The sequence below is a fragment of the Hetaerina americana genome, unplaced genomic scaffold, assembly GCF_022747635.1.
Source record: "Hetaerina americana unplaced genomic scaffold, ioHetAmer1.1.p SCAF_10, whole genome shotgun sequence".
Taxonomy (NCBI): Eukaryota; Metazoa; Arthropoda; class Insecta; order Odonata; family Calopterygidae; genus Hetaerina; species Hetaerina americana.
The window spans coordinates 6,092,561-6,117,527 of NW_027286070.1; the positions used below are offsets into that span (position 1 = coordinate 6,092,561).

Consider the following 24,967-nt stretch of genomic DNA (forward strand, 5'->3'; position numbering starts at 1 on the left):
CATCCAAATCCTCTTCCATTTTTATATGCTAATATTACCCTTTTTATACCTCGGAAATTGACGGATATAACATTGAGCCTATTTTTTTCATTCCTAATCACACGAATCAATAATTTAGGGGATTTTCTTGACCTCAAATAGTAATGGTAGGTTGAACCACCGGGATACATGGCACATAATCAATACAACGACGCAACAATTTCTGAGTGTAAAAATTGTACGCCTTGAGCGGGATACGAAACCGGATCTCTTGAAGTCTAGCCGAGTGCTTTAGCGAATTAAGGTACCAAGGCGTCCTATTACACTCCGAAATCGAGGGATTCGGGTTCAAATCTCGGTCAACGCGAATCATTTCTAAACTCAGAAATTGTTGCATTGTAATGTACTTTTAGCGGACGACCCATTAAATGTTACCACCGCGGCATATCCCACCATTTCTTGGAGCAAAGTCAATGATTTAGCCCAAGACAACCATTTTTGCATGGTTTAGAGAGACATGTGCGTTCGTGTACGTTTGTTTGCGCAAGTGAACAAATTTTTATTTATGTCCAAGATCATATCAATACATGGATGGCTGGTTCCCCAACACTACAACTATTGAGGTGGCAATGACGATGTGAGTGTACTTTCGTAATATCGGCAATCGACAACCATGCGGATGGATCAGAGCTTAGATCAATTAGATCCTTACGATGAACTATTCAAATAGTTAAGTATTCCTCCCTCACGCACTTCGCGAACGCAAAGTAAGCCCTCACCCCCGAGAGACGTCTCGGTAAGGAAGATGTCGCCCCGTCGTCTATTGCTTTTCGGGAATCGCCTCCGGACTATTCCCGAAATTGTTGGTGGCACTTGTCGGGGGCCCGGGACGACGATCCGGCCCAAGAGGAGGGGGTTCCGTACGTGAGTATGCCGCACGAAAACACACCACCGGACACGAGGGGGGTGGGGGCGACGACTGAAAGGGGTAAGGCGGGCGGCGGAGGGAGGAATGGGAGTGGAGAGAGGAATTCCAACACTTTTCCTGGGGGGAGGAGAGGGGAAGGTGAAAATGAGAGACGCGCACACACGCACACACACAAAATAAAATCCCCTCGGAATAGAAAAATTTCCTACCCCCTTTTTTTGTACACGAATTTTTTCCAATGTCCCGGGGCTAGGAGAGGAAGAGGTGTGTGCGCGCGTCTGGTAGGAGGGGGGGGAGACGGGAGGTGGGGACGGCAGGGAGGTGAAGTGGAATGGGGAGGCCGAGAAGAGGGGATCGTGAAAGATATTACCGAGTACAAGTTATTGCCAGTTAATAATATTCAGAGATAACCCACTTCTCTCTCCCTCCCTCCCGTCGGGAGGGAGACTCCCATCCAGCCCGAGGGTGGACGTAGGAGGCGGCGGTCCGCAGGAGGAGGAAGGGAGCATGGGATGGGGGAGGAGAGGAGTGGAGGGTTGGGCGGTGGAGTGGGGGACTCCCCTCCTCCCTCTCTCCGCCTCGTGTTATTGAGTGCGTGCGTGTGTGCGCGTTAGTCGTAGGGTGGGCGGGGGGCGTTGCGCGGCGGGGGGAAGGGGGCGCTAGGTACGTGCGTGCCCCCCCATTCCACCCCCCGCTCCGCCCCGAGAGCATACATTCTTGCTTCCGACACTCTCTCCCCTCGACCGCCACCCCCTCCCCCGCCCCGGCCCATCGGCCCAAACCCACCCACCCACCCACTCGCCCCGCCCCCGGGGCCCCGACCGACCGACCGGCGGATCCACATTCCATTCGGTCGGAGGCGGGAGGGAGTCGAGGGGGGTGTATTACAGTGGGGAGGATGCTGGCGGGGAGAGGAGGGAGGGAGGGCGGAGGAGGGGAGGCCAGATAAAGGGATAAGGGACGTCGGGAGGGGAGAGAGAGAGAGGGGGGGGCTGCAGGGAGCGGGGGGTGGGCAAACGACGGACTTTGGTGTCGGAAGGCCCGTAATGGGGATGGCGGCGGCTTCATGTGAATTGAATATCGGGGAACCACCCTCCACACATGCACGGGGTGGTCACCACTTAGGTTGGTGTGTGGCAGCGGGTGCCACGCTCGCACAGCTATATGTACATTAGGTTGAGGCCTAGTTATGAAGGATTCCTCCGTGACGCACGGATGGCGCCATGCTCGTCAGGCTTCTCCCGCCTTGTTTCGGTTCACCTCGGAGAGAGGAGGTCTTCGCCGGCGCCACTCTGAGGGTGCGCCGGATCCCTGCACTCGGAGAAGCCGCCCTCCGGCGAGACGAGGGAGCGGCCCATGCTCTCTCTCTAACCATGGGTCCTCGGAGCTTGGATAGTTTCGCGAACCAAAAATGGGAGTAGCTGAGAGAAGAGCTTCAAGTGCCATTCGGTATTGCCATCTCATTGGAGCTTTACTTACTAGAGACTTGATTTTAACCAATATTATGCTCAAATAGTGAATTATTAACAGATTATAACTATGCTCACATAAATTATTAGCAAATTATAATTATGCTCAAATAGTGAAATGAGAAATATCACATTTGGTTCGCCAGCCAGACGAATATTCAAAATTGTAGCTTCGTTCGATAATAACTGGATTCGAATGAATACTGATTGATGTGCGAGAAAAGTGTATGTACACCCTCTCTCAGTTCAAACAGCTCTCAAAACTTCCCGCTCTATCCGCATATCCGACCCCCAGGGTACTTAAAGTGATTTGATACTTGGCCGGTAGAATATAAAGTTTCCATTGAAATTACTGCCCTCAAATTGTCTTCATTGATTAAGCATACTTTGAACTTTTCTGCGAGAGATTTCTATTCAAATTCTTCAAATACTCAAGCCATACAAAGAAAAAACAAATATGTTTGCTACACATCCACATCTTATACGCCCCAATCTATGTACTTTATAAATGGAACCGATCTCAGGTGGAACCCATATGTGGGCACACTACTGCCAGTACGGACGCCAAACAAGAAAACAACCACACATACACCATTCTGACCTTTCTTTGCCTGAATGAACGCCCACTGCATTAAATTACTGACTACTACGCATTCACGTCACCGCGTGTCATTTGTCTTACCATCATAGGTCCCACGAACGTAGAACACAGAGACTGAGAGTCCCACTTGTTATTTCATTGACAGCGTTCTACGCGAAATACGGGGGGACCAGCGCGGACCCATCGAGTTTAAATGGATTTCGCGACGGGCGAGGTCAACGGCAAAGCCACCGGACGGGTGCTGCTCTCCCCCGCTGGAGCGTCAGGTTTCGGGACTAGCTCGATGCGCTTCTGTTTCTCTTATATTTTCATTTTTACTTTCTTGCAGATACCTGCTAATTTTCAATTAATAGGTAATGTGTAAGACCAAAGCAGAGGAGTCAATTTACTGCTGTTATGATAACAGAAATAGCGTATCTAGATAAAATGAGGTACTAGGTTAGGAATTACTCATGATCAGGTTGATAAAAAAATCAAATCTCTTGCAATGAAGCGGAAACAGATTTTTTCAGCGATGATATTGAAATGTTTTACCAACTTCGTCATGTCACGGTACACAGTGGTCTGAAGAGCCCGATTTCTCGATAAAAGTCTTTTTCCCAGCTAGTTTCAATAGTCAAAAAATTCATGAAGAAAAGATAAAAGTTCAATACACCACAAGCAGCCGCCTCAGACACTGGATCTGGTTCGAGGGGGATTTACGTAAATGTAGATGAAGCGGCCTAAAAATCCTCTATACAATGCACAAAGTAGAGAACAAAAGATGCAGGCAAAAGCATACTATTCTATGTCTACCTGGTCACTTCAATTGTGGGTAGTGTCTACCTATGAAGCCAAAGGTCGCTAGTTCAATTCCCGTGATCAGCGAACATTTTTCAGCTTAGAAAAGATTGCTAATGGTTTTTCGGAACGAACCAACCACATTGGGGTAAATCATTCATTATCTCTTTCCTCCATTCCTCTTATTTTATTCCGGTGGTCAATCTATTAACATGATTCGGTGCAAAAATTATCTCCTCGGGTGTAATAACCTCCATTGCGGTACATTTTCCGAGTTCTCTCGTAAATAAACTCTCAAATATTGGCCCAGAGCTGAAAATAGAGCAATACTCTAATTATTATCGTAGGATATTTAATTCATTAGAACTGATGTGCCAGAAAACCGGACATATCCGAGTACACGAGTATTCGTGGAAGCAACTCGCTAAATTCCCCATATCAGATAACAGCATGCATGGCATATTTTCAATCAATGCCCAAGGGAATATTACAAATAATGGGCATGACTGAGGGAATCTTTGAACCGAAGAAATGATATAGGCAGAAAAGAAAACTAAATTCGCGAAAGTGATGAACGAATACAAGGAAATTATATTTATTCAATGAAGGGATCTTGAATGGACTTCGAGATTATTTAAAACACGAACTACAATCATTCAGGCTGTAAAACCCACAGCATCAACACAGAATACTCATGGAAAATGTTTTTCAAAATTGTACGTTGGGGCTTAGAGAAATTAATTTCACGCAAATTACAGCGCGGTGATAAGGATCCGAGATAATAGAACGGGGAAGAATGATCGCTCTTTCAGAGGCACAAAAAATTTCACCCTAATTGCAAAAACTGTTTCAATGGTGATGACGAAATTTTAATGAAGACGCTAGAAGGTAAAGTCATAGAATGTCGAGGCAAACAAAAATGATTATGCATTAAGCCTTACGACCTTGTACGAAATTGTATGATAATATTCAGAGAATATCGCAAAATTATTCTGATATCCAGTCAGGGAAAGAAGGACAAGGTAAAACTATACGTTACTTAATACCATAAAATGGCTTAAGACGCCTTAAACCTGTTGCAAACAGCATTAAAAATATCAATATATGATACATTTTCTTTCATTGCGTCTACAGCTAAAGCATTATTGTACAAAGCTAAGTCAATCGCACACACCAGAAGACCTAGCGAGCAAACGAAGGGCAAGCGAGCATCATAAGTGTCGTGTATGCGTTATAGGAAGGTATATAAAAACAGCTCCGAAATAGTATAACACCAAATCAAGCCCCAGATCTGAAAGAAATCCCCGCCAAAATACTCAAGTAACTTGTGGAAGACATCGCACCTTATTTCAAAACAGTTTTCTACTAGTCGACAAAAGATCGTCGCAATGCCTCGCAAATGGAAACTAGCTCACATTACCCCATCCTTAAATGCGGCGACAGGGTGGACCCCAATCATAACAGACCGATTTCTATAGCATCGATATCCTGAAAAATCTTATTAAATATTATGCTCAGGAATAAAGTCCTTTCTCGACAGTCGGCAGGTACGTTTCTCTAATCAGCACGGGATTCAGAGATCCTAAAAAACGCGATATCATAAAATCGATGGAAGGGAATGCACAAGTGCGTGCTTGATTTTTAGATATCAAGGACGGTAACAAGGTCTTTCACGAGCAATAGATTCACATACTAAAATGTCATGGTATTAATAATGATTATGATGCACATTATGTTTATTTTTCAAGAGATTATAACCCGGCAAATTATTGGATAAGAAACAATTTGTCTAATGCTTCTTCAACATCCAGACATCGCGCTCGACTTATGCAATAAATAACATATGCACAATGTATGAGTAGGCTCTTTAAGTGCAAAAACCGTGCTGAATTCTTGCCAACAAATGCGGACCATCGATATGTCCTATAATTAACAGAATTAAAATAATTTTCTCTGTTTTCACTCGAAATTGACGTAACAGAGAAAGGTGTACTTTTATTATCCCTGTTATTGTCATCGACGATGGTCTCTAGCTGGATGTTAACCACACCTACCGACTTGGTATGATAGGGAACTATGTATGGACATTCTGCGAATGAACACCATTCGATAATGTTTCCGTCAAATAAAGAGCACTCTTTCGACTGACGCCATATCTTTGGCCTCAAAGTTCAACGCCACGAAACAGGAAATTTTCTCCAACGACTGTATTTCCCTCGAATCCGAAACCAATTCCCGAGAGCGATTTGATGGATCCGCCGTCCCCTTCTCACTCGGATATAAATATGTTCACCACTGTTCCCGGAATCGGCCAACAGTAGTCCAGCGAAGTGCACTTTCGCTTCCCCCGAGGGGAGGGGGTGTGGAGTTTGGTGAATCACGAGGATAGGGAGGGCGCGGGGGAAGGGAGGTGAGAGGGGACGGCCAATGAGGAAATAGACCTGCTGGGTAGGTTGTACATAGATGAACATTGACCAAGAAATACTTAAAAAAATTTTTCTTTTCTGATAGCTTTTCTGCCTATTCTCCCGCAACTCCTTCAAGCGAAAGGTTACACATTAATTAAGATTCCAGTTTTTTTTAGATGATTGATGGAGAAACGGGGCGTGGTAGTCCAGTATGAATAGCGCTGGGCTACAGACAGGTGGATCGGGGTTCAATTCCCAATCACGCCTCTCCGGACATTCTCAGCTTCAACCGAGGTGTGTGTGTACCCCCGGTACCCTGTTGTGTGAATTTCATATGCTATTGGGCTTAGTATTGGATGACCTCCACCAGCATCTATCAAACAAACCGGATAAATACGTAATGTGGTTGGTGGGCATCGTAAGCTTTCGATGTAGAATCATTCATATTCCAAAAATTCAGATATTGCTATTTCAATTTTTAGTTTCATTTGCAAATATCAAACGTCGCTTCAGTTTGGGTAGCATCCAGTTCACTTGCCAACGCTTGATCATATGTATGCATGCGAATATCGCTAAATTGAGAACGGGATTTGATGGACTCTTTGAATCCGAGGAACGATTAGTTTGCGATGTCACCTGTTAATCGTAGGTATAGGAATTCTAGAATATAATATCCCGACAGCATGTTTCCTTTATCACCATATGTGGCCTGATAGAAGTTTTGCTGGGGATAACTGATCAAACCACAGAAACCAATGTATCAATTGATACGAGGTGTGCTCAATGAATGACGGGAATTTGAGTTGTTTGGAAAGAATTTCATTATACACTTATGCCAGCGCTTTTTCCAATCTTCGAAACACCTTTGGAACTCAATCTTTAGTTTGAGGGACTAGCGTCGTGCTTTTGTCTCTCCCAGCGATGCGTTTTTAATCTCATCTGCATACAATTGTAAAATGACAGCGCTATAGGGTTCTCTTTATTTTTGAAAACAGAAAAAAATCAATCGGAGCTATGTCTGACGAATATGGAGACTGGGACATCATTACAGTACTTTTTTGGCCGAAAATTCACGAACTAACGTGAGCGGTGAGAGCAAGTGCATTATCGTGGAGATTCAAATGCCATTCATTGTTTTGTCGCTAATACGACCGTTGTTTTCCTAATGCTTCACGCAAACGGCGTTCAAATTGTAAGCAGTACTCTTTCTTGACCGTTTTCTTTATCTGAAAATATGGATTTACAACCACAATTCCCAACCTAAGTAAATTAGCATGCTCACGGTACTCAAATCTGAAGACATTCATGACTTCCAATTTTCCTCTCAACCACTTGCATTGATACATAAGCAAGGAGTATTTAACCCGAAACGCTTTTGCACTTCATTTTACACTGGACGTAGTTACACCACCCTCGCACACATAAAAAGCCTTAAGCAGAGCTCTAATGTGTTGCCATGCATGAGAACAAAATAAGACCTTTTTATCTCCCAGTTCTCTCATTCTCAAGCTTCCTAAGGTGACAGTGTTCATGATCAGATACCCGCATCGAACGCGCGTATTTTGGGGGCGGAAGGACACAGCTCAGGGGTGGACGAGGGGCGGGGGAAGGGGCCCGAAGTGGGAGGGAGGGAATACAAATGAGGAGTTATCATCCAGAGAAGACCCTCCTGCCGCATCGCAGGCAGGTGGAGATGAGGAGACGGCTGGCTGTTGAAGCGTCCCATCGAGCCATTCCCGCCGCCGCCCAGAAGCCCTTCCATAAATCACCCCCAGACGGTCGACGGAGAGGAGAGCGGAGGCAAGGAGTGAGAGAAAAGAAGGGAGGGGATGTGGCGTTTGCTGCGCGAGAATCACGAAACACATCCCGTTCCTTTACATGATGACCCTTCCCATGAACTAAAACCTCGACGTGGTGGAAGGGCTTGGGCGTTCCGATCATCCATAGAGCTGTCCTGGCGGGAGGAATGATATTTGCTCCCGGCAGGGTCACCCATGCACGAAAGGTCGAAGGGTAGGACCCGGACGAAAGGTAGTCCGCGAAGCGTCTGTTCCTCAGTGAGGCGGCCATTGAGTGATGGTGCCACATTAAATACTATATTGGGGAAGGCAATGGGAAACCACCTCAATAACTTATCCTAATAATATTACGATGGGCACTACAGAAAACTTGAAGCCTGGCCACCAAGACACTCAGCCCCATCGGCCGTGTGCCATGCCAGGCAGCGGAAGACGCAAGGTTTCAGTGGTCGTCATCACAACAAAACTTCGTAAAGCGAAATCGACAGCAAGGGTTGGCAATAAAATTGAACCAAGAAATGGCAAGAAGCGTAGTAAACATAAGAGCAAGCGACTGATGGAGCATTATTAGCAGAGGGAAAAACTGACACTGAACTTTGTCAATGTTTGGGTCTACACGCCACCAGACAATCACAGGGAGGAAGAAGTAAATAGGGTATACGACCAATTAGAGGATATGATAGGGTGTGTTCCTGCAGGGAAACATTTGATAGTGACGGAGAATCTGAACGCGACGGTAGGCGAAGAAAGAGATGTTACTGAAATAAGGGACTACGGATTAGGAAAAAGAAATGACCGCTGGGAGAAAAGATACGATTCTATACTTCTGCAGGAGATAGGGCTTAATCACAACGAACACTTGATTTAAACACCATAGGCTAACACCCTCATGGAAATCAACTGAGGAGTCAGAAAGACATCAGTTATGGTTAGAGCAAAGGATTGGTCGTGGGGAGCAGCGTGACTCGGGATGGGATAATCAAGGAAGACGGGAGTCAGACAACTGCTTCTCTGTTTCGGTGATTGAAAAGGCACAACCATAAAATTTCAGATTTCCGGGCCACCTAATGATACTACCTATGATTCGAATTTGACTTAAATCTTCAAACTTCATGGATCGCCAAAAATAAAATCGTGGCACGCGGTGACATCGACCTAACGATTTATGGAATTAACTGCGGCCAACCGTAGTATGAAGAATCTTCGAGGCCATCTACATTCGGCAATGGACGATTGTTTGGGGTAGGGTGTGCATCCAAACTGAACACTTACGTGGGGAGTTGTCATGTACGTACCGCACATGAAAGTCATCCGTCTGAAGAGCGCGGCTCGTGATAACTGGCGCCTTCCCTTTCGCCCCCCCCCCCGCCCCCTTCCCGGGCGAAATAGGGCGTTTCTCCAACTTTTCTAAGCACTCCAAAAGTAGTCTTTCGGAAGGTCCTTAAAATAGGCATCAGCGTTGTCGATGACCTCGTCGTTCGACGTTAACCGTTTTCCGCCGAGCCATTTTTTCAGCTTTGGAAATTTAAAAAAAAATCACTGGGAGTCAAATCTGGTGAATACGGTGGATGTTTTAATAATTCGAACTTTTAATTTGATAATTTTCGCAATCTAATTTGCGCAAGTATATTGTTTTGATGGAAGATAATTTTTTTTGCCAAATGAGTACGTTTTCTCCTTGATTTCTTCGCTCAGCCGATGCAATAACGACGCACAATAATATCAATTTATCGTTTGCCCTTTTTGCAAGTATTCGACTTAGATGTTGCGCGTGCATCCCATAAAACCAAGGCCATCACCTTGTCGGCCGATTTAACCGTCATCGCCTTCTTTGGATCCAAAAGTGTTTTGCTTCGGTGGACTATGAAAATCAAACCACGGGATTGATATAGGTGAAAATTTAACAACAATCTAATTAGAGATAAGGCTTACAAAAAGCCAAACCTTCTGATAGGACGAGCGCCATCCCTTGATTTTCCGCAAAGGACTTATTAAAAGACTCACGCATCTCTCGTCAATACAATCCCCTCAGCCAGCTCCCATTCCGATATCCACTTTAATTATCATTCTCTCCTGAAATAATACTTCCTACAAGTTAAGTAAGCGCATAATCACAGGTCGCATTGGCATTGATAAGGTAACAGTACACACACCATTATCACTGAAAATTTGGCGGAAGCGATAGTTCTGCTTTAAACTCGAACAGAAGGTCTTGACGGATGACCAAGAACAAAGTCGAGTGTCTGTTTGCGTAGACCTTCCGTAACTGCATTGTGACGATTCCCCAACCCCATTTCATTCCCGACTTGACACCAGCAGACTATTTCCTAATCCCAAAAGTGTAATCCTTCATCAAATGACACCACCATGGGACCCTAATTGCCGTCAAAGAAGCTTGCATGCCAACGAACACTTAAGGATCGATGCCAACACGAACTGGGTCCATGCGCACACTTAACCGATGGTCTGAATTTAGCACTTCAAGCAAACGTCAAGAAAATCTTGCTACCGATACTTTTTATGCAAATATTTGACTTATAATGTGTATACTAATGCAGCCGAGGAGGGTTCTCACGCGGAAAGGAAATGAAATATTTCACTTCTAGGAAAACAGTGACTGTCATTCCTCGATAATGGAGTGTGACAGAGAAATACTTGTCGATGCGGCGCAGAAAGGGTATAACTACTGGAGAGGAACGGAGAAGGCTGCAACGATATTCATCATACTTAAGACACTATCTCTAGTACTGTGCATATCCTATAATACAAAAGTTAAATAAATTAGCTACTGAGATTAAGTAACTTTGGAATATCACATCTTCTCCATTAATGCGGTCCTTCACCGGTAAAGTAGTCGGACTTACCAAATTTATTGATGATTACAGTTAAAGAGACAATTTTTGCACTTATTTTATCACCGAATATGAGCTTAGAATGAAATTAACGTAAAATGCGAGAGAGTGAGAATCGCCCAAGTATTCACACAAACCCTGGCAACGAAAACATTTCCCGAGTTATCAATCACGTAAATGGCGAGGGAGAAACCTGAACGTATACTCGATAAGATGATCACCAATAATTTATGCAGGAGTTTTTTTTTAATTTGGAATAAATTTGGGTAGCCTGCCCTCGTAAATATCGATCCGACAGAGAGAGGAGCGCTGTTTCCGGGAGCACACAATTACGAGGTAGACATAGGGAGCCGGTGCAGGGAAAGACGGGAAATAAATCCAGGTCTCGAAAAGTTGGAATTTCGAAATGTTTACGTGATATTTTTTAGCGCCCAGAGTTCGACGGATCCAAAAACAGAGCTATTCGTTCCATCGGCGAGGTCATCTCTACGCTGCGTCCTCAGAAAAAAAGAAGAAAGAAGAGATCCGTTTCGTTGGAAACCGGTATATCAGATGAAGCAAAACATTTGTCCGTGTCATTCAAATTAATTACTCCTTCAAAAATAAGAGGTTGAAACCGACAACGCTCCTCAGGAAGGAGAGAGAGAGGGAATAAAACGAAGCGGACTCAAAAATTTCAAGCTCTCGAATGATTCAGTCAGCCGAAGACTGGAGCTTTATTTTAATACTGACAGAGATATCCTATACAAGAGGGGTATCCTCCACACCCCCCTCCCCGGTGGCGTCAATTCAAATGAGAGGCGAATTAATTACGCGAGATAAGTAAAACGACACCGTAGAGTCAGGAAATATACGGCGAATTAGATGAGACAAAAAATCTGACGACGAAAAATCTATAAACGAGCATTTAAATGCTCTCGCCGTACGTGAATGGAAAAGAGGACCCGTTTGAGCTGAAGAGACTCCTCGACCCATCACCTCGCTACTTAGTGACATAGGGAGATGCATATATGTGATGCAGAAGAAAGGCTATGAAAAAGCTGCAACCATTCACCTGCAATTTGTGTGTTCACATTCCTTAGGACTTATCCGATTTTGGAATACGTAATTCTCCACGATTTAAAGAGCATTCCCTGCCATCAGGTAAGCCAGCAGACCACAATATTGCTCAAGCTACCTTACCGGCGTGATAACGAAACGTCCTGCCTTACCTGTTGACGCCTGAACACATAGGATTAAAATTGGTGACAAAACAAGACGCGTTAAAGAATTTGCTTGTTTTGTTGTATCCGCCTACAGAACACATCTGGAGTGTGTTTTTAAAAGCTACTGTTTAAATAGAACTCGAAACATCATTTAGGCAATATTCGCATGTTATTGGAAAGGCGAGAGGTGTCAGTCGGCAAGCAGTGACGTAATGATTTACCTTAAGGTGACCGCCGACACGCACGTTCACAAAATTGAAGATGTGGAGAATAAAAGTGATGAAGTCTGTAACGATTCGTTGACAAATTTACATGCAAAAATGCACGTATGAACTCCACGAAGATCGGATAAAGTATATCCTATCTAATCATTGCACATTAATTGTCAAAATAATCAGCACGGTAATTTTTCAAGATTTTATCAAAAACCATATAAAATCTGCTATCATGCATATCCAGTTCATCTCTATAGTTGGCATCGATCCGTCGATCGATCATCGCACCCCTAAAAAGCCTTCCGGGAGATCAAAAATAGTGCCATTGGAATACTGGGGGTATACATAATCCGTCTAAGCTACAGTTCCCGATAATCTCGGCTCGCGGAAAACAGGACGCTGCAAAAGGGACGGCGATTGACGGAAAGAGGACGATGGTCCACGGGTTTACGCACCAAGATCATACGTTGATGGCCTCCCAAACGATTTCGGATCCAGGGTAATACATTTTAGAGACCGCTGGTTCGTGATTCAATCAAAATCATATCGTAGAGAACTCGGTATCCAGGGTCAGCTCCTTTGATTGTTTATTGGTGGTTACTTTCACGAAGAATTTTCGGAAAATATTAGCAAGGGTAAAAACTTCAACCTCATGTTAAGACGATAAACAATAATAATTAACCATTTTCCATTCGGTTAGCCCGTCGAAATCGTTGGCCTAACATTGTGAGAAATTATCCATTCGTACCCACATACGTCCTTCGAATCACCCTAAAAGTCTAGAACACAGTTTGCTATGTATATTCTATAAGCTTCAGAAGAGCGAGGCACACGTTAAAATTCGACAAAATCGGCCGCAATCTTTGAGATTTCATATCCACCAACTAGAGATGGGATTAATTACAGGTTGAGGAGCTGACTGGATTTTTTGAAGAAAAGTGTAAATGCTATTGCTTCGTACAATTCCAGACAAAAGATTAAAACTTGAGCGAAACACAAGAATTCCACTCCTGCATTTGGATTTCCTTTAGGTTTCTTTTCTATAAAGTCTACCTAATAATCTTTTTCTATACATTTTACCCATCCAGTCAGAATCAACGCATTCCCGTTTTTGAAGCCATCAACCACCATCAGATACGAATTTTATCGCTCTACTGAAGGAATTTAGCTCCCGGTATTCCTGTGAACGTCATTAAGAAACCAGAGAGGAAACTCCAAAAATTCAATATAAGCTGCACTAATATGAAAATGATATAAAAAGTGGCATCAACCTATTATTACTTGCGTCATGACCAAGTTTTAATAGTGAAAAAATTCTTCCATTATTCCACTCTCCACAGTAACGTTATATTAAGAGTGACCTATTTCTAGGCCCTTGAATTGATATGATATTATCGTAATTATACTGGAATCTTATTATTCCAGCAAACACGAGAGTTCTCATGCGGTTCCCGAAGGATACGCACTCAATGGAGCTTCTCATCGCCAACGAAGCAAGTGCACGTGGAGTCATAGATTACAAGTGTTCTTCGAGTTTCCATAAAGAGCCACACAGTTAAAGCAATATTCGATAGTCTATCAAGCACCCACGGCCTTTATAGACCGAGCACGGATTAAACAGGCATGCCGATACATCCGGCTGGCCCCTCCGATTCATGCAACCCCCATGACACGATCATACATGATTCCGCGCTGGAGACTTCAACGGTGGAGAGATGGAGCGGCAAGGGGGGGCCTCAACGAATGCTAGCCGCCGCTCCCGCCTCGAAGTACGCACCGGGGACGGCGAGAGCGGAGGAGGGCGCCCAACACAGGCGGCTCACGCAAGGATGCCGCGCCAGGAGACTCGCCCTCCCCCCTTCCTCGAACCCCCCATCCCCTGGGTCCCACCTGACCTTATTATTGGTGAGCGTTTGACGTTCCGTTAATTATTTAACGCTTGCATTCCACGTGGAGAAGGAGCGGGGCCGCGCGGTGCGCTGGGAGTAAATCGACGGGTCCGAGAGCCGCTAGGCTATTCCCCCACCCCGGGAGGCAGAGGAGGGGGCGGGGGAGGGAGAAGGGACACGGAAGGGTGCCGAGGGAGGGAGGAGACGAGAGGAGGGTGGGGAGGGAGAGGAAAGGCTCTCTGAGGCGGCGTCGGGACTGAATACGTAACTCCGGTAGCCAGTCACTATATACATACGCACACATTTATGTATGGATGAGGTTGAGGGTATACATGCATATATATGTATGTATTTCCTCGCCCATAAGAGGAGAGGGAGAGTCCTTTGCCTGGCCACCACCCATCCCTCCATTCCCTTCAACCTCTCCTCCCCCTCCCGATCCCATGCGCCACTTTTTCTGGCCCTCGCCTCCCTTGGCCCATCATCATTCCAGCATTCCCTCCACCTCGCCCTCCCTCCCCCCTCATTCGTCCTTCTCTTTCGCCCTCCCCCCTCCTCATCTCATCATCCACCGGCAGTGTTGCCAACATCATCTTTTAAGGCTTCCTCTCTCCACTCCAGTCGAGAGGGTTATTATTCTTCCGTTGCGGACATTCCGGGGCGGTCCACTTCACGTGGGATGGGGCAAGAGGCGGACAACTGGCGCCTTCGTCACCCACGGCCTTTCATTTTTTCCCACGCTGTTGATAATATTACTGACCGAATGGAAGTGGGGCGGTTTCTTCAATATTAGTCCAAACTGATGCTGACCGAGAAACAGTTCGTGCAAGTCTCCATTGAAATTTTTTTATAAATATTTTCTACTCCTTGAAAACGACGAATTTGATAGAAATTTTCACGCGCTATAAAGGCTATACAAATTTGTTAATAGTAATCCCGAAAAATATGCTTCGATCCCACGCTTGATTAGACTTTATGTGAAAGAAGTTAACTGTCACTCGTGTTACATACGTGGTCGTTACTTTATAGAAGTATCTAAGGTCGAACAAACGTATTGCACGAGATTGCAATGACGAAGAGAAAGGTTTGAGTAGTCATTTTGTTAAAGCGATTCATATCGGAAAAGAAAACACTTTATTCTTCTACATATATTTCATTATTCACGACCTGGGCTTCGACTTAAAAAGTCATCATCAGGTGATGATGATCAACGTCATCATCACCTGATGATTTGTAAGTCAAAACCTAGGTCGTGCATAGTAAAATATGTGTGGAGTAACAAACTATTTTATTTTCCGATGCAATGACGAAGCCGAAAAACAAATATTCCGATAGAGTATATATATATAGATATGTTTATGTATGTATATATATTTATGCATATATATAAATATATATGTTTTTATAATGAATTGGACAGCACAAACAATATAGACACACGTAAAAAGATCACTCACACGTTATTTATTGATCATTTCGACGGAATTCTGCTCCGTCTTCATCGGAAGATAGAGAAGTCTCCGTATATTTAGCTCCGAATATACACACACACACACACACACACACACACACACACACACACATATATATATATATATATATATATATATATATATATATATATATACGGAGCTAAATTCTGTACCGCAGAGTCGTGAGTATGACAAGGATGATTCATTAATTAAATTTCCTTTAAGTGCTAAGTATACTATTCCGTAAAATTGTGGGCCACCACTGCTTATTTATAATGTACTCTAAAGTGAAGTTTTTATTCCAAAAATCAATGCCATACCCTCCCAGAGCAACCATACCCTGCCCGAGCAATAGTGCCCTTAAGGACAAGTGCGTTCGTAAGGGGGAGAGCCACGCCGTGTTTTTCCAGCCGATGGACGGAAAATGTGAAATGTTTCATTTCCTGTACCCCACTCCAAAAGATGACCACTCGCGCCCCCGGCCAAATCGGCCACGGCACGTGACTCAACTCCGGGAGAGATGAAAAGAGAGAGAGGTGAAAAGAGAGTTTCCAGCCTCGCGCCCAATGAGTTCAATGAACAGAAAAAACACCAGCCGAGCCTAGCTATCCACCATCCCTCGGTGGATAGCTAGCATTCGGCAGAGAGCTGACAGAGTGGGGTCAAGAGAACGGCCTTCATGATTCGCAGCCCTTCAAGATTCCACCAGACAGATGGTGCCAAGGTAGTAAAAGTGACGCTTCACCCGTTGGTTAGTCACGTGTGAACGAATACAATAACGGAGTAAATCTTCGCCAATTCCCACACCATTCAGAAGACAACGCACGCCAAAATGCAACACCCGCACCGCTCCCTGGCGGGAGTTGTCCCCACGCACATAGTAACACTTTCGAACCCCGATCGAGGGCATCACGTCAATTTTCCCTTACCAACTACTTCTGTCGCATGCCTGTCGACTCATTCGTAAGCAGTAGGTTTAGCTTTTTATTTACCGCTCTCTGCGTTCTCAAGTACACCCTGAAAGACTAAAAAACGAGGAAAAAGGAGAGGGAGCTGCGGGAACAGAAAAAGTTCCATAAAATAAGAGGTTTCTAAGAAGGGAGGGGCGGTTTGTGCCAGTGCCTCCGGAGAGGCTACCGACTCCGACTTAGAAGGCTGCCGCACGATGAAATCCAACTCGAAGCCCTCCTTCCTTTATTTTTTCTTTCCTTTTGACTCCATTTCGGTGTGGAAGACGGCACGATTCCAGGAAACCCAAATACACGGATCGCCCCGTCATCAAGCGGTTCATTCCGTGTGATTTGGCGCAGGGAGAGGGTTAGTTGACGGCGGCGAAGGGGTGAGTGGGACGAACCACCGGGGGGAGGGGAAAAAATCAGGAATGGAGGGGGGGCCCCGTCGAGTGAGTGGTGGTGTTGTCGCCGAGACCGGCGTCCCGGGGAGGTGAAGACGGGGAAATCTCGCTTCCCCCAACGAATGAGGGACCCACTCCTATCACTCACTCAAAGTTCGTGGTTAAACATGATTTTCGGAAGAATGCTGTTTTCAAGAAATTTCAACATATAAATGCGAAAGGGAAACATATCACTTTTCATGCAAATTTCAACAATCATATATTTCATCAAACAATCCAAGACAGACTAATTTTACAACACCAATAACTGACGAAGTAGTCTCTCATATTAGCAATTACTTCATGATATTTGCATTAATGTTAATATCAGACTGAAAAAAGCATAATACGCAAATGTGATTCTGGAAATTAATTACCTTTCCACTTTTCTCCCCGCCCCCGGTTTGAAACTACTTCAGCCAGATAAAGCTCAGCAGAAGAGAATCATGACCATCATCACAAGTATATATTGTAATTTATCAAAAGAAGGCTTTCGCCCTTATAAGTCATAGCCATATTTTTTTAAATAACCCACGTTGAAGAAGTAATGAGTAAAGGAATCAGTAGAGAAAAAAAATTCGCAATTAAATAAATACAGAATTTTTGCATCACGGAAAACGAATTATTTAATTTCATCAAAAATCGTTTTTTGTCAAAAAGAAAATACAAGGACTTAGCACGTTCACAGCGAAAGCTGAATGACTTGATCACCTCATTTATACATCTCAAGTATATCAATAAAGTAAGACTGTAACGCATTGCACTGAATGCTCTCATTAGAATTGAAATTGCTCGTATTTTATATTGTCAATGGAAAGCTGCGAAAATATCCTCACATTCTGATGATTTCAATGTAAATTTACCAGCTTCGAACTGAACACGAGGAGGCGACGCCCATCTTGTCTACTCATCGACGAAACACCTAACTATAACAAGTGTTGGTTTCTTTCAACAATGGTTAACTCAATAATTTATTAATCTATTTTTGGTCACTCTTGTCTTTTCCGAAAAAACGCCGAGGGTTGTTTATTTAGCGATGGAAGGAACATAAGGAAAGCGAGATCACATGAAATACGTAAGACATGCCTAGGGGAAGAGGCCTCGCCTAGCGCACATGCCCACGTTGACCGACACTTGAAATCTTTCCTCACTCCTCCCATTGAATTGGAGCATATATTTGTGTGCATGTACACATATACTCCTTACCAAAAAAATCTTTTAAAAAAAACTCGAAAATTAAGATACTAAAAGAGGGTTTTTCATCTTCCTAAAAATATCAAATTGTGCAATTGCAAGTTATAATCCTAGCAATCTGAGTAAGGAATAGCATAGGAAATTTCTCTCATTTAGAAATAAAATTAAAATTACGACTAGATAAAACTAAGAATTTCCATAATTATCCACAATATTTTGTTTGTTCAACTAATGGATGAACTTCAACAAACTGCACAAGCAATACTAATACTAGAGTCGTAAATGTTTAAATGTATGACCTCTAGTTTTGATGTCGAGGTACCAGTTTTTTAGAAAAAGCAATGCCAGAAATTCTACAACTTAACAAATATGATTTCGGTGGGAAGAGAAATAGATTTGCGAAAGACTTTCAATGGATTCTTACAACTGTAACAACATTTCTTTATGACACACGAATATCCATCAATATCAAGGTTTACATTACGAAATATTTCACTACGGCGACGAAAATTTCTCTTGTCCAAGTCCTCCTGATGTATGCTCTTCTGTTATACGCGCAAGTAAGACTAGTCATAAATTATTCAATTTCATAAATATTCAATTTCAACTTTCCAAAGACAACATTTTCAAATATTTCTGCTGGAAACAATTTTAAAGATGTCCTCGACTCACCTGAAGCGATCGCCAAGCCGAAGAGTTCGGCGTCGACCATTCCTCGACTGTTTCCAAGGTGGAGGCATACCTGGGCGAAGAGCTCCTTCGCCCGAGATTTCGTCTGAAACAAAAGAGAGCAGTCATGATATATTTGCGGTACAGTCACTCAATAAAAACTGGCATATCTCTAAAGAAGATTAAAATACCGATTGCAGGAAACAATGCGTGAAGTTGAAAACTAGAAACGGGTTTCTCTATTTCCATGGAATATATAAGTAAAATTTCAACCTTCCCTAAGAGAAGAGATATTCGCCATTACACATTGTCAATGAGAAAAAAGGCGCTAGTGTAGGATGAAAAGTTGAACCTCATAATTAGAAAGGAATTCGTTTGACAATTTCACTATGCCATTTATTATTGTGTACCAAAGTTAACGTGCGTTAATGCGCATACATTATACTCTGATGGTTGACCTTAAAAAAACTTAAATCTAACATTCGATATACCCAGTGAATAACCTTTTCCCACACTGGATTCGTTACTTATAAATTATTTTAATTCATCATCAGTCTTCATACTCAACCTTATTGGGGAAACTTTGTTAATCGAAGTGATAAAATAAGGTGGGCAATCAATGTTTTATTTAACTATTTATGGTAGCAAATAAGTGACAGGTGAGCTACCTCCGCGGTGAAAACATGGCTCGGTAACGGGAAAATTCTAGCTATTTGATTGCGTTTCTGTCATCGAAGTAAAGCGATGCAAGTAATATGAATTTAAAGACAACGAATATTATATTGCTGTAATGAACAAACTTTACAGAAGATGACTATTGAACTATTGATTAAGTTGTGAAAATATTATTCGGTGACTGCAAAGGTTTAGCACTTTTGCGAAACGAATAATTTATTACTAATGTGTCTAAGTATGACATTATAACCACTACGGCAAAACAACAACGTTGACACGCCAGGATGTTAATTGGCACTTTAGGGAAATGAGAAATAACAGGATTAAAAGAATAGAAGGTTAACATATTAAATTATAAATATTTACTGTATATTTTCAAGCCATTATAATACGTCCAATGTTAAGAGGTCAAATGTCATGAATTTAGACTTATACAATTTGAACAAAAGATATAATTTCTGCGATTTGAAGTAGTTTTAATATTTTAAATCATGCTTAAAATTAATTTTGCTTTATATTGGCCGATCCAATGAGAATAATTACCTTTTTATGAAATATTCGTGCAAGAACTTCTAATTCCCATTTACACGTCCCATACGGGGCTCATCAGATTGCGATCTACTCTCTAGAGACACAATACCAGATGGGTCCAATAAATGGGGATTAGTACTTAGCGTAGGCAAGTACACAGTTTTCAAATTTTGGAACAAAGGAAGAAGAAAGGAAGGAGAAACACAAGTCATGAAATATAGGGTTCAGTTGTAACTACGGCAGATCAGGTTAAATATTTGAAGGTATTTCAATACCATGCACTTCATGGGGAGCACATATCAGGACAATATGCGGATCCACTTTAAAGCAACTCCGCTTCATTAAACGGGTGGTGGATAAATGTAATGGAAAGGTTAAAAATAGGTCTTATTTCGCTCTAGTTAGACCTCATTTGGAACATGCCAAAAGTATTTGGAATCTTTAGGAGAGAGTATGGCTAAAAGAATCAGATAAAGTTCAGAGAAAGGCCGCCAAATTCGTCGACAAATGTAACAACAAGAAGACTGTGACAGACCTTTCAGAGGAATTAGGCTGGAAGCCGCTTGAGATGCAAAGAGAATAAGCGTGACTTTGACTTTTAGCAAGGTCCAGAAAAAGCGAGTTTAAAAATGACACTTAAGGAATTATTATGGCCCCAAACAAATTCCAAAGAAACTGCGGGAGATACCGCAACAGTAACTTTTAACGGAGTCATCCGCTAATGTGCAATCCAATGCAACATTTTCAGAGTGTAAAAATCATTCGCCTTGACTGGGATTCGAACCCAGATCCCTCAATATCCGGTCGAGTGCTTTAGCTAGTTAAGCTATCGAGGCGTCCTCTAAAATTTCAGATTAGTCCACTGAAATTTCAGAGTTTAATAGGACGCCTCGATAGCTTAACTGGATAAGGCACTCGACCGGGTATTGAGGGATCTGGGTTCGAATCCCAGTCAAGGCGAATGATTTTTACACTCTGAAAATGTTGCATTGAATGGCCCCAAACTATTTCGGCAGGTCAGACCATAAAAATAAGATAAAAGAAATAGACTCCAGCACAGAGAGATACAGATATTTTTTTCTTCCTCCGGAATATCAAGAGTCATAATAGTGACAAATTTGAGTGATTATAAAAATAGTAAAGACACTCCATTTTCAAGTCAGGACAGGATTAAACGCTACGCAGACATAATTTATATTCGTAGGTTAATCTGCATGTGTATGTTAGTTGATAGTATACTATGTATATGTAAGCGTGTAAGTTAAAAGATATTCGAACGAATTCATACGCCTCTGCGGATGTAGATTGGCATGAATTTATTTGGTTTTGCATATCTCTTTTGTTGGTCGTGTACCTAACACCCCCCGCCTCACACCCTTGCGGTAGCTTTCGAGGTATTATGTAGATGTCGTTTTTAAACCAGATTCCTACAAATATGACCACGAAACCTCTGGTGATTTCACCCTTTTCCCAAAAATGAGGCCAAACGTTTTTAATTCAATTACGCGGTATTTGGATTTAAAACCAATAAAATGAACAGATCATGAATTTTACGACTTCCATTAGATGTCAAACGATTCATCGGCTTAACAAATGCGTTTCAGTGCAAGAAATGAATCTCCTTGACTCATCAAAAATATTTCCTCGAATATGGAATCAGCCAGTAACAGCTGCGCCAGCCACAGGTGGCGTTTCCGCATTCCCTGGAAAAATTCTAGGAAAAAAGATAAGCCATATGGTATTACTAGGGAGTATTAATGGCATGTTCATATCTGTAGTTTATTTGTTGCACGTTATTAGCTTAGGTTCAGAGAATATCCGCTTAGGAAGACAAAGGGCGTCTGCGTTTACTAGGGACACAAGAAGGAATTGTTAAGGCACGAAAATGTGGTAGCTTAGCTTCGACCAGTGGAATTAAACAAGTGACATAAGAGAGATCGATAAAACAGATTCAGGAACTGGCCTTCTCTCGAACGCAAATATAAGAAAATCGAACCCAATAGCCACAAAAAAAATAAATTAATTATTAAAATTCAATGAATTAGTCAAACACCATAATTTTTGCATGATGCATATCACAATGTATGTGCACGAATGTGTTTGTATATTTACTAACCTATATTAAAGTAAATGTATCAACTAATAATTGTACATACACGACCGGTGTCCTAAAAACCCTGTCAAACGTACTTGGGCGGCTTTAATAACACTGTGAACATGCAAATGATAATTGCGCATGGCAATCTGGCTGGGAGAAGATGAGGCTGCGAAGTAAGTCTATTATTGCTGTTGGAGTTGTGCGTAGGATATGAACTAGTCGAAAGCTACAGGTACATATAGTGTACCAGGTTTGTGTTTAAGCATCGGTAACAATTTTTTCATAAAGTGCGAGTGAAGTGCTGAATTCAGACCGTCAGGTAAGGTGTATGCATGATTGCAGATGGTATTGGCATTGATAAGATGACAATGCACACCATTATCACCGAAATTTGGAGATGCAAAAGATCTGCGCTAAAAGTCTTGACGGACGGCCAAAAGCAGAGTCAAGTGTCTGCTTGCGAAGACCTACTACGGCGACATCGCGAAGAATCCCCAACCCCATTACAGTCCCGAATTGTCACCAGCAGAATATTTTCTAGTCCCAAAAGAGCAATCCTCCCTCAAAGAACACCACCATGGGGCCGTAAGTGCCGTTAAAGCAGCCTGCATGCTTATATCCTTAGGACCTTCCAAAATCCGCCTACTAGGAAGCCTTTCAGTCGTAAAGAAGATGCTGGCAAAAGTGTGTCGACGCTCAAGGGATGTACTATGAAGAATGTCGAGGCATTGTTGCAGTATCTGAAATGAATCTATTTCCGAAACTTTTCCGAATGCTTTTTATACAAACTATGCATCACTAAAAATCACGAATTAGTCGATAGCAACTTGGGTGTCCATCAAGGGAAACTTATTAACGGACTGAATGTACTTCCACGGTGGCATGAATTTGTCTCCAATATCAAGTGTCCATTTAGTATTGCTTAGGGAATTGTGATTTGAAATTAGTTTTAGCGTTAAAAATACGAGTTTCCAGAACAAAAAGTAAGCTATCTCAACTTTCCTCTTTGTTTGAAATCTTTTTCAGAGCGGCGGCCCCAAACGGGGAGAGGTGGGATGATGGAGGGAGATCCACGCCCCCCCCCTCTCCCCCACATTATCCTCCCACACGGACGAACGCAAGCACAAAAGAACAGACATTCCTCTCCATCTCCTTCCCCTTCCCGCGACACTGCTTCCCAGATACGCGCACACAGAGCTCCCTCGCACGTAGCCTCAAAGGAGGCCAACGGAGGGGAGGGTAGTGTAGGACGGAGGACGGTGGAACGGCTACCTCCGTCGCCGTGCGTCCCTACGGCCAGGGCCGGCCAGGGTTGGATGGCCGAAGGGAGGCCAGGAGCGTCGATGGCAGGGGGCCGAGCAGAGGTGTGTTGGTCCCATGAACTTTCACGGGTGCTCTCTCTGGAAATGAATGAGGGCCATATAGTGTGTTTGGAGTATTTGAAACCGGTCATAAATTTCGGTCAAAATGATGGCGGTTCCCTCTCCTTTTAAGACACCTATATTAACATTATGTTTTATTTTAGCGGTAGTCTACGGCTAAGGGTAGTTTTGACCGTTGATGCTCACCGACACCACCCAGATCTGTACTCCTAAGCCCTGCCTAACAGCACACAAAATGACATTAAACCCTCTACTACATCTCACAATGCCAATTCCTCAGCCCCACATGCCGTCTCCCTCCCTCAAGTCCATCCGAAACTTTCATCCCTTTCCCTCCCTCTCGTACCTCAATTTCCCAGCATTCTACCTTAAATCGCCGCTTTCGGCATCCAATTGCCTCTCTCAGTGTTCCTGCATCCACTTCCCCTGCCTTCTTCGAACTTCCTCCCTATTACTCCGTTTCCATTCTCTACTAAGAACTTCACCCTTTCTTTCATTTTCTTTGTCTATTCTTCTCCACACCCATATCTCAAAAATCCCCCCTCTAATCTACGTTTAACCTCTTGCCTCAACGAGTTTATCCCCCGTCAAACCAGAACTACGCTCTATCTTTAAGTTTCCACTAAATTTTTGTTTGAATTTTAGCCAAATATCAATCCAATAAACATATTAAGGCTCCTCATTATACAGTATCTATCCACCTCACTATACCTGTATCTATCTATATCTACCTACAGAACACCCGAAAGCCGCCGCAAGATCGTGTGGTGGGGGATGTTGGGTCACTAGCCATGCATGCACTATCGCGATCATGTTAACTCTACACAAATATTAGTTTGGCCACGCACTCGATAAATTTTAATCCCACAAAAGAAATTACTTAAATTCAGAAATATTCAATAAAATGTTTGGTCAGTATATTCAAATCATTCAAAACATCAAAACAACATATTGTGAGTGTCCCCCCCCCCCCGGGCGCTCGCCGCGCCATGCCCTAGCCCCGGGCAGCAGAGGAGAGGAAGAGGAGTGGTTGGGTGGGTACGTGAGAGATGTGCACGCACGGCACCTTCCTTGCAAGCCATTGTTCGGGTTGTTGTAACGGGGGATTCCAAACCACGATCTAAATCCATACAAGGCCTCACAAGACGCATAAAAACGGTATTGGAATAAGTAGCAATCCCTTTTATTCCATGGGAGAAAACTTTAATTAAAAAATTGGAAAAGGTTAAGAGAAAACTCCCTCGATTGGATAAATTAGGCTACGAGTAAAAAGTACAAGCGATGGATATGTTGGAAGAATAACGAGGGGAGTCATGGAGGGGGCGAAAAGGCTAAGACTTTTTATAAGGTAGAGAACTACGGAGTTTATTAGCGACAGTGAGGGTATTACTATAGCCCCACATTCCATTGGCAGTTGGACTACCAAGA

The 24,967-nt window shown here is 43.1% G+C and overlaps 1 protein-coding gene across 1 annotated transcript in view; it reads right to left on the reverse strand.

The window, feature by feature from the left end:
- The window catches only part of ex (FERM domain containing expanded), a 235,871-nt gene that overhangs the window by 98,682 nt on the left and 112,222 nt on the right, over nucleotides 1-24,967 (reverse strand). Inside the window, exon 3 of the mRNA XM_071598795.1 lies at nucleotides 18,857-18,959. Coding sequence (XP_071454896.1) covers nucleotides 18,857-18,959 — 103 coding nt within the window. The remainder of the gene's footprint in view (nucleotides 1-18,856; nucleotides 18,960-24,967) is intronic.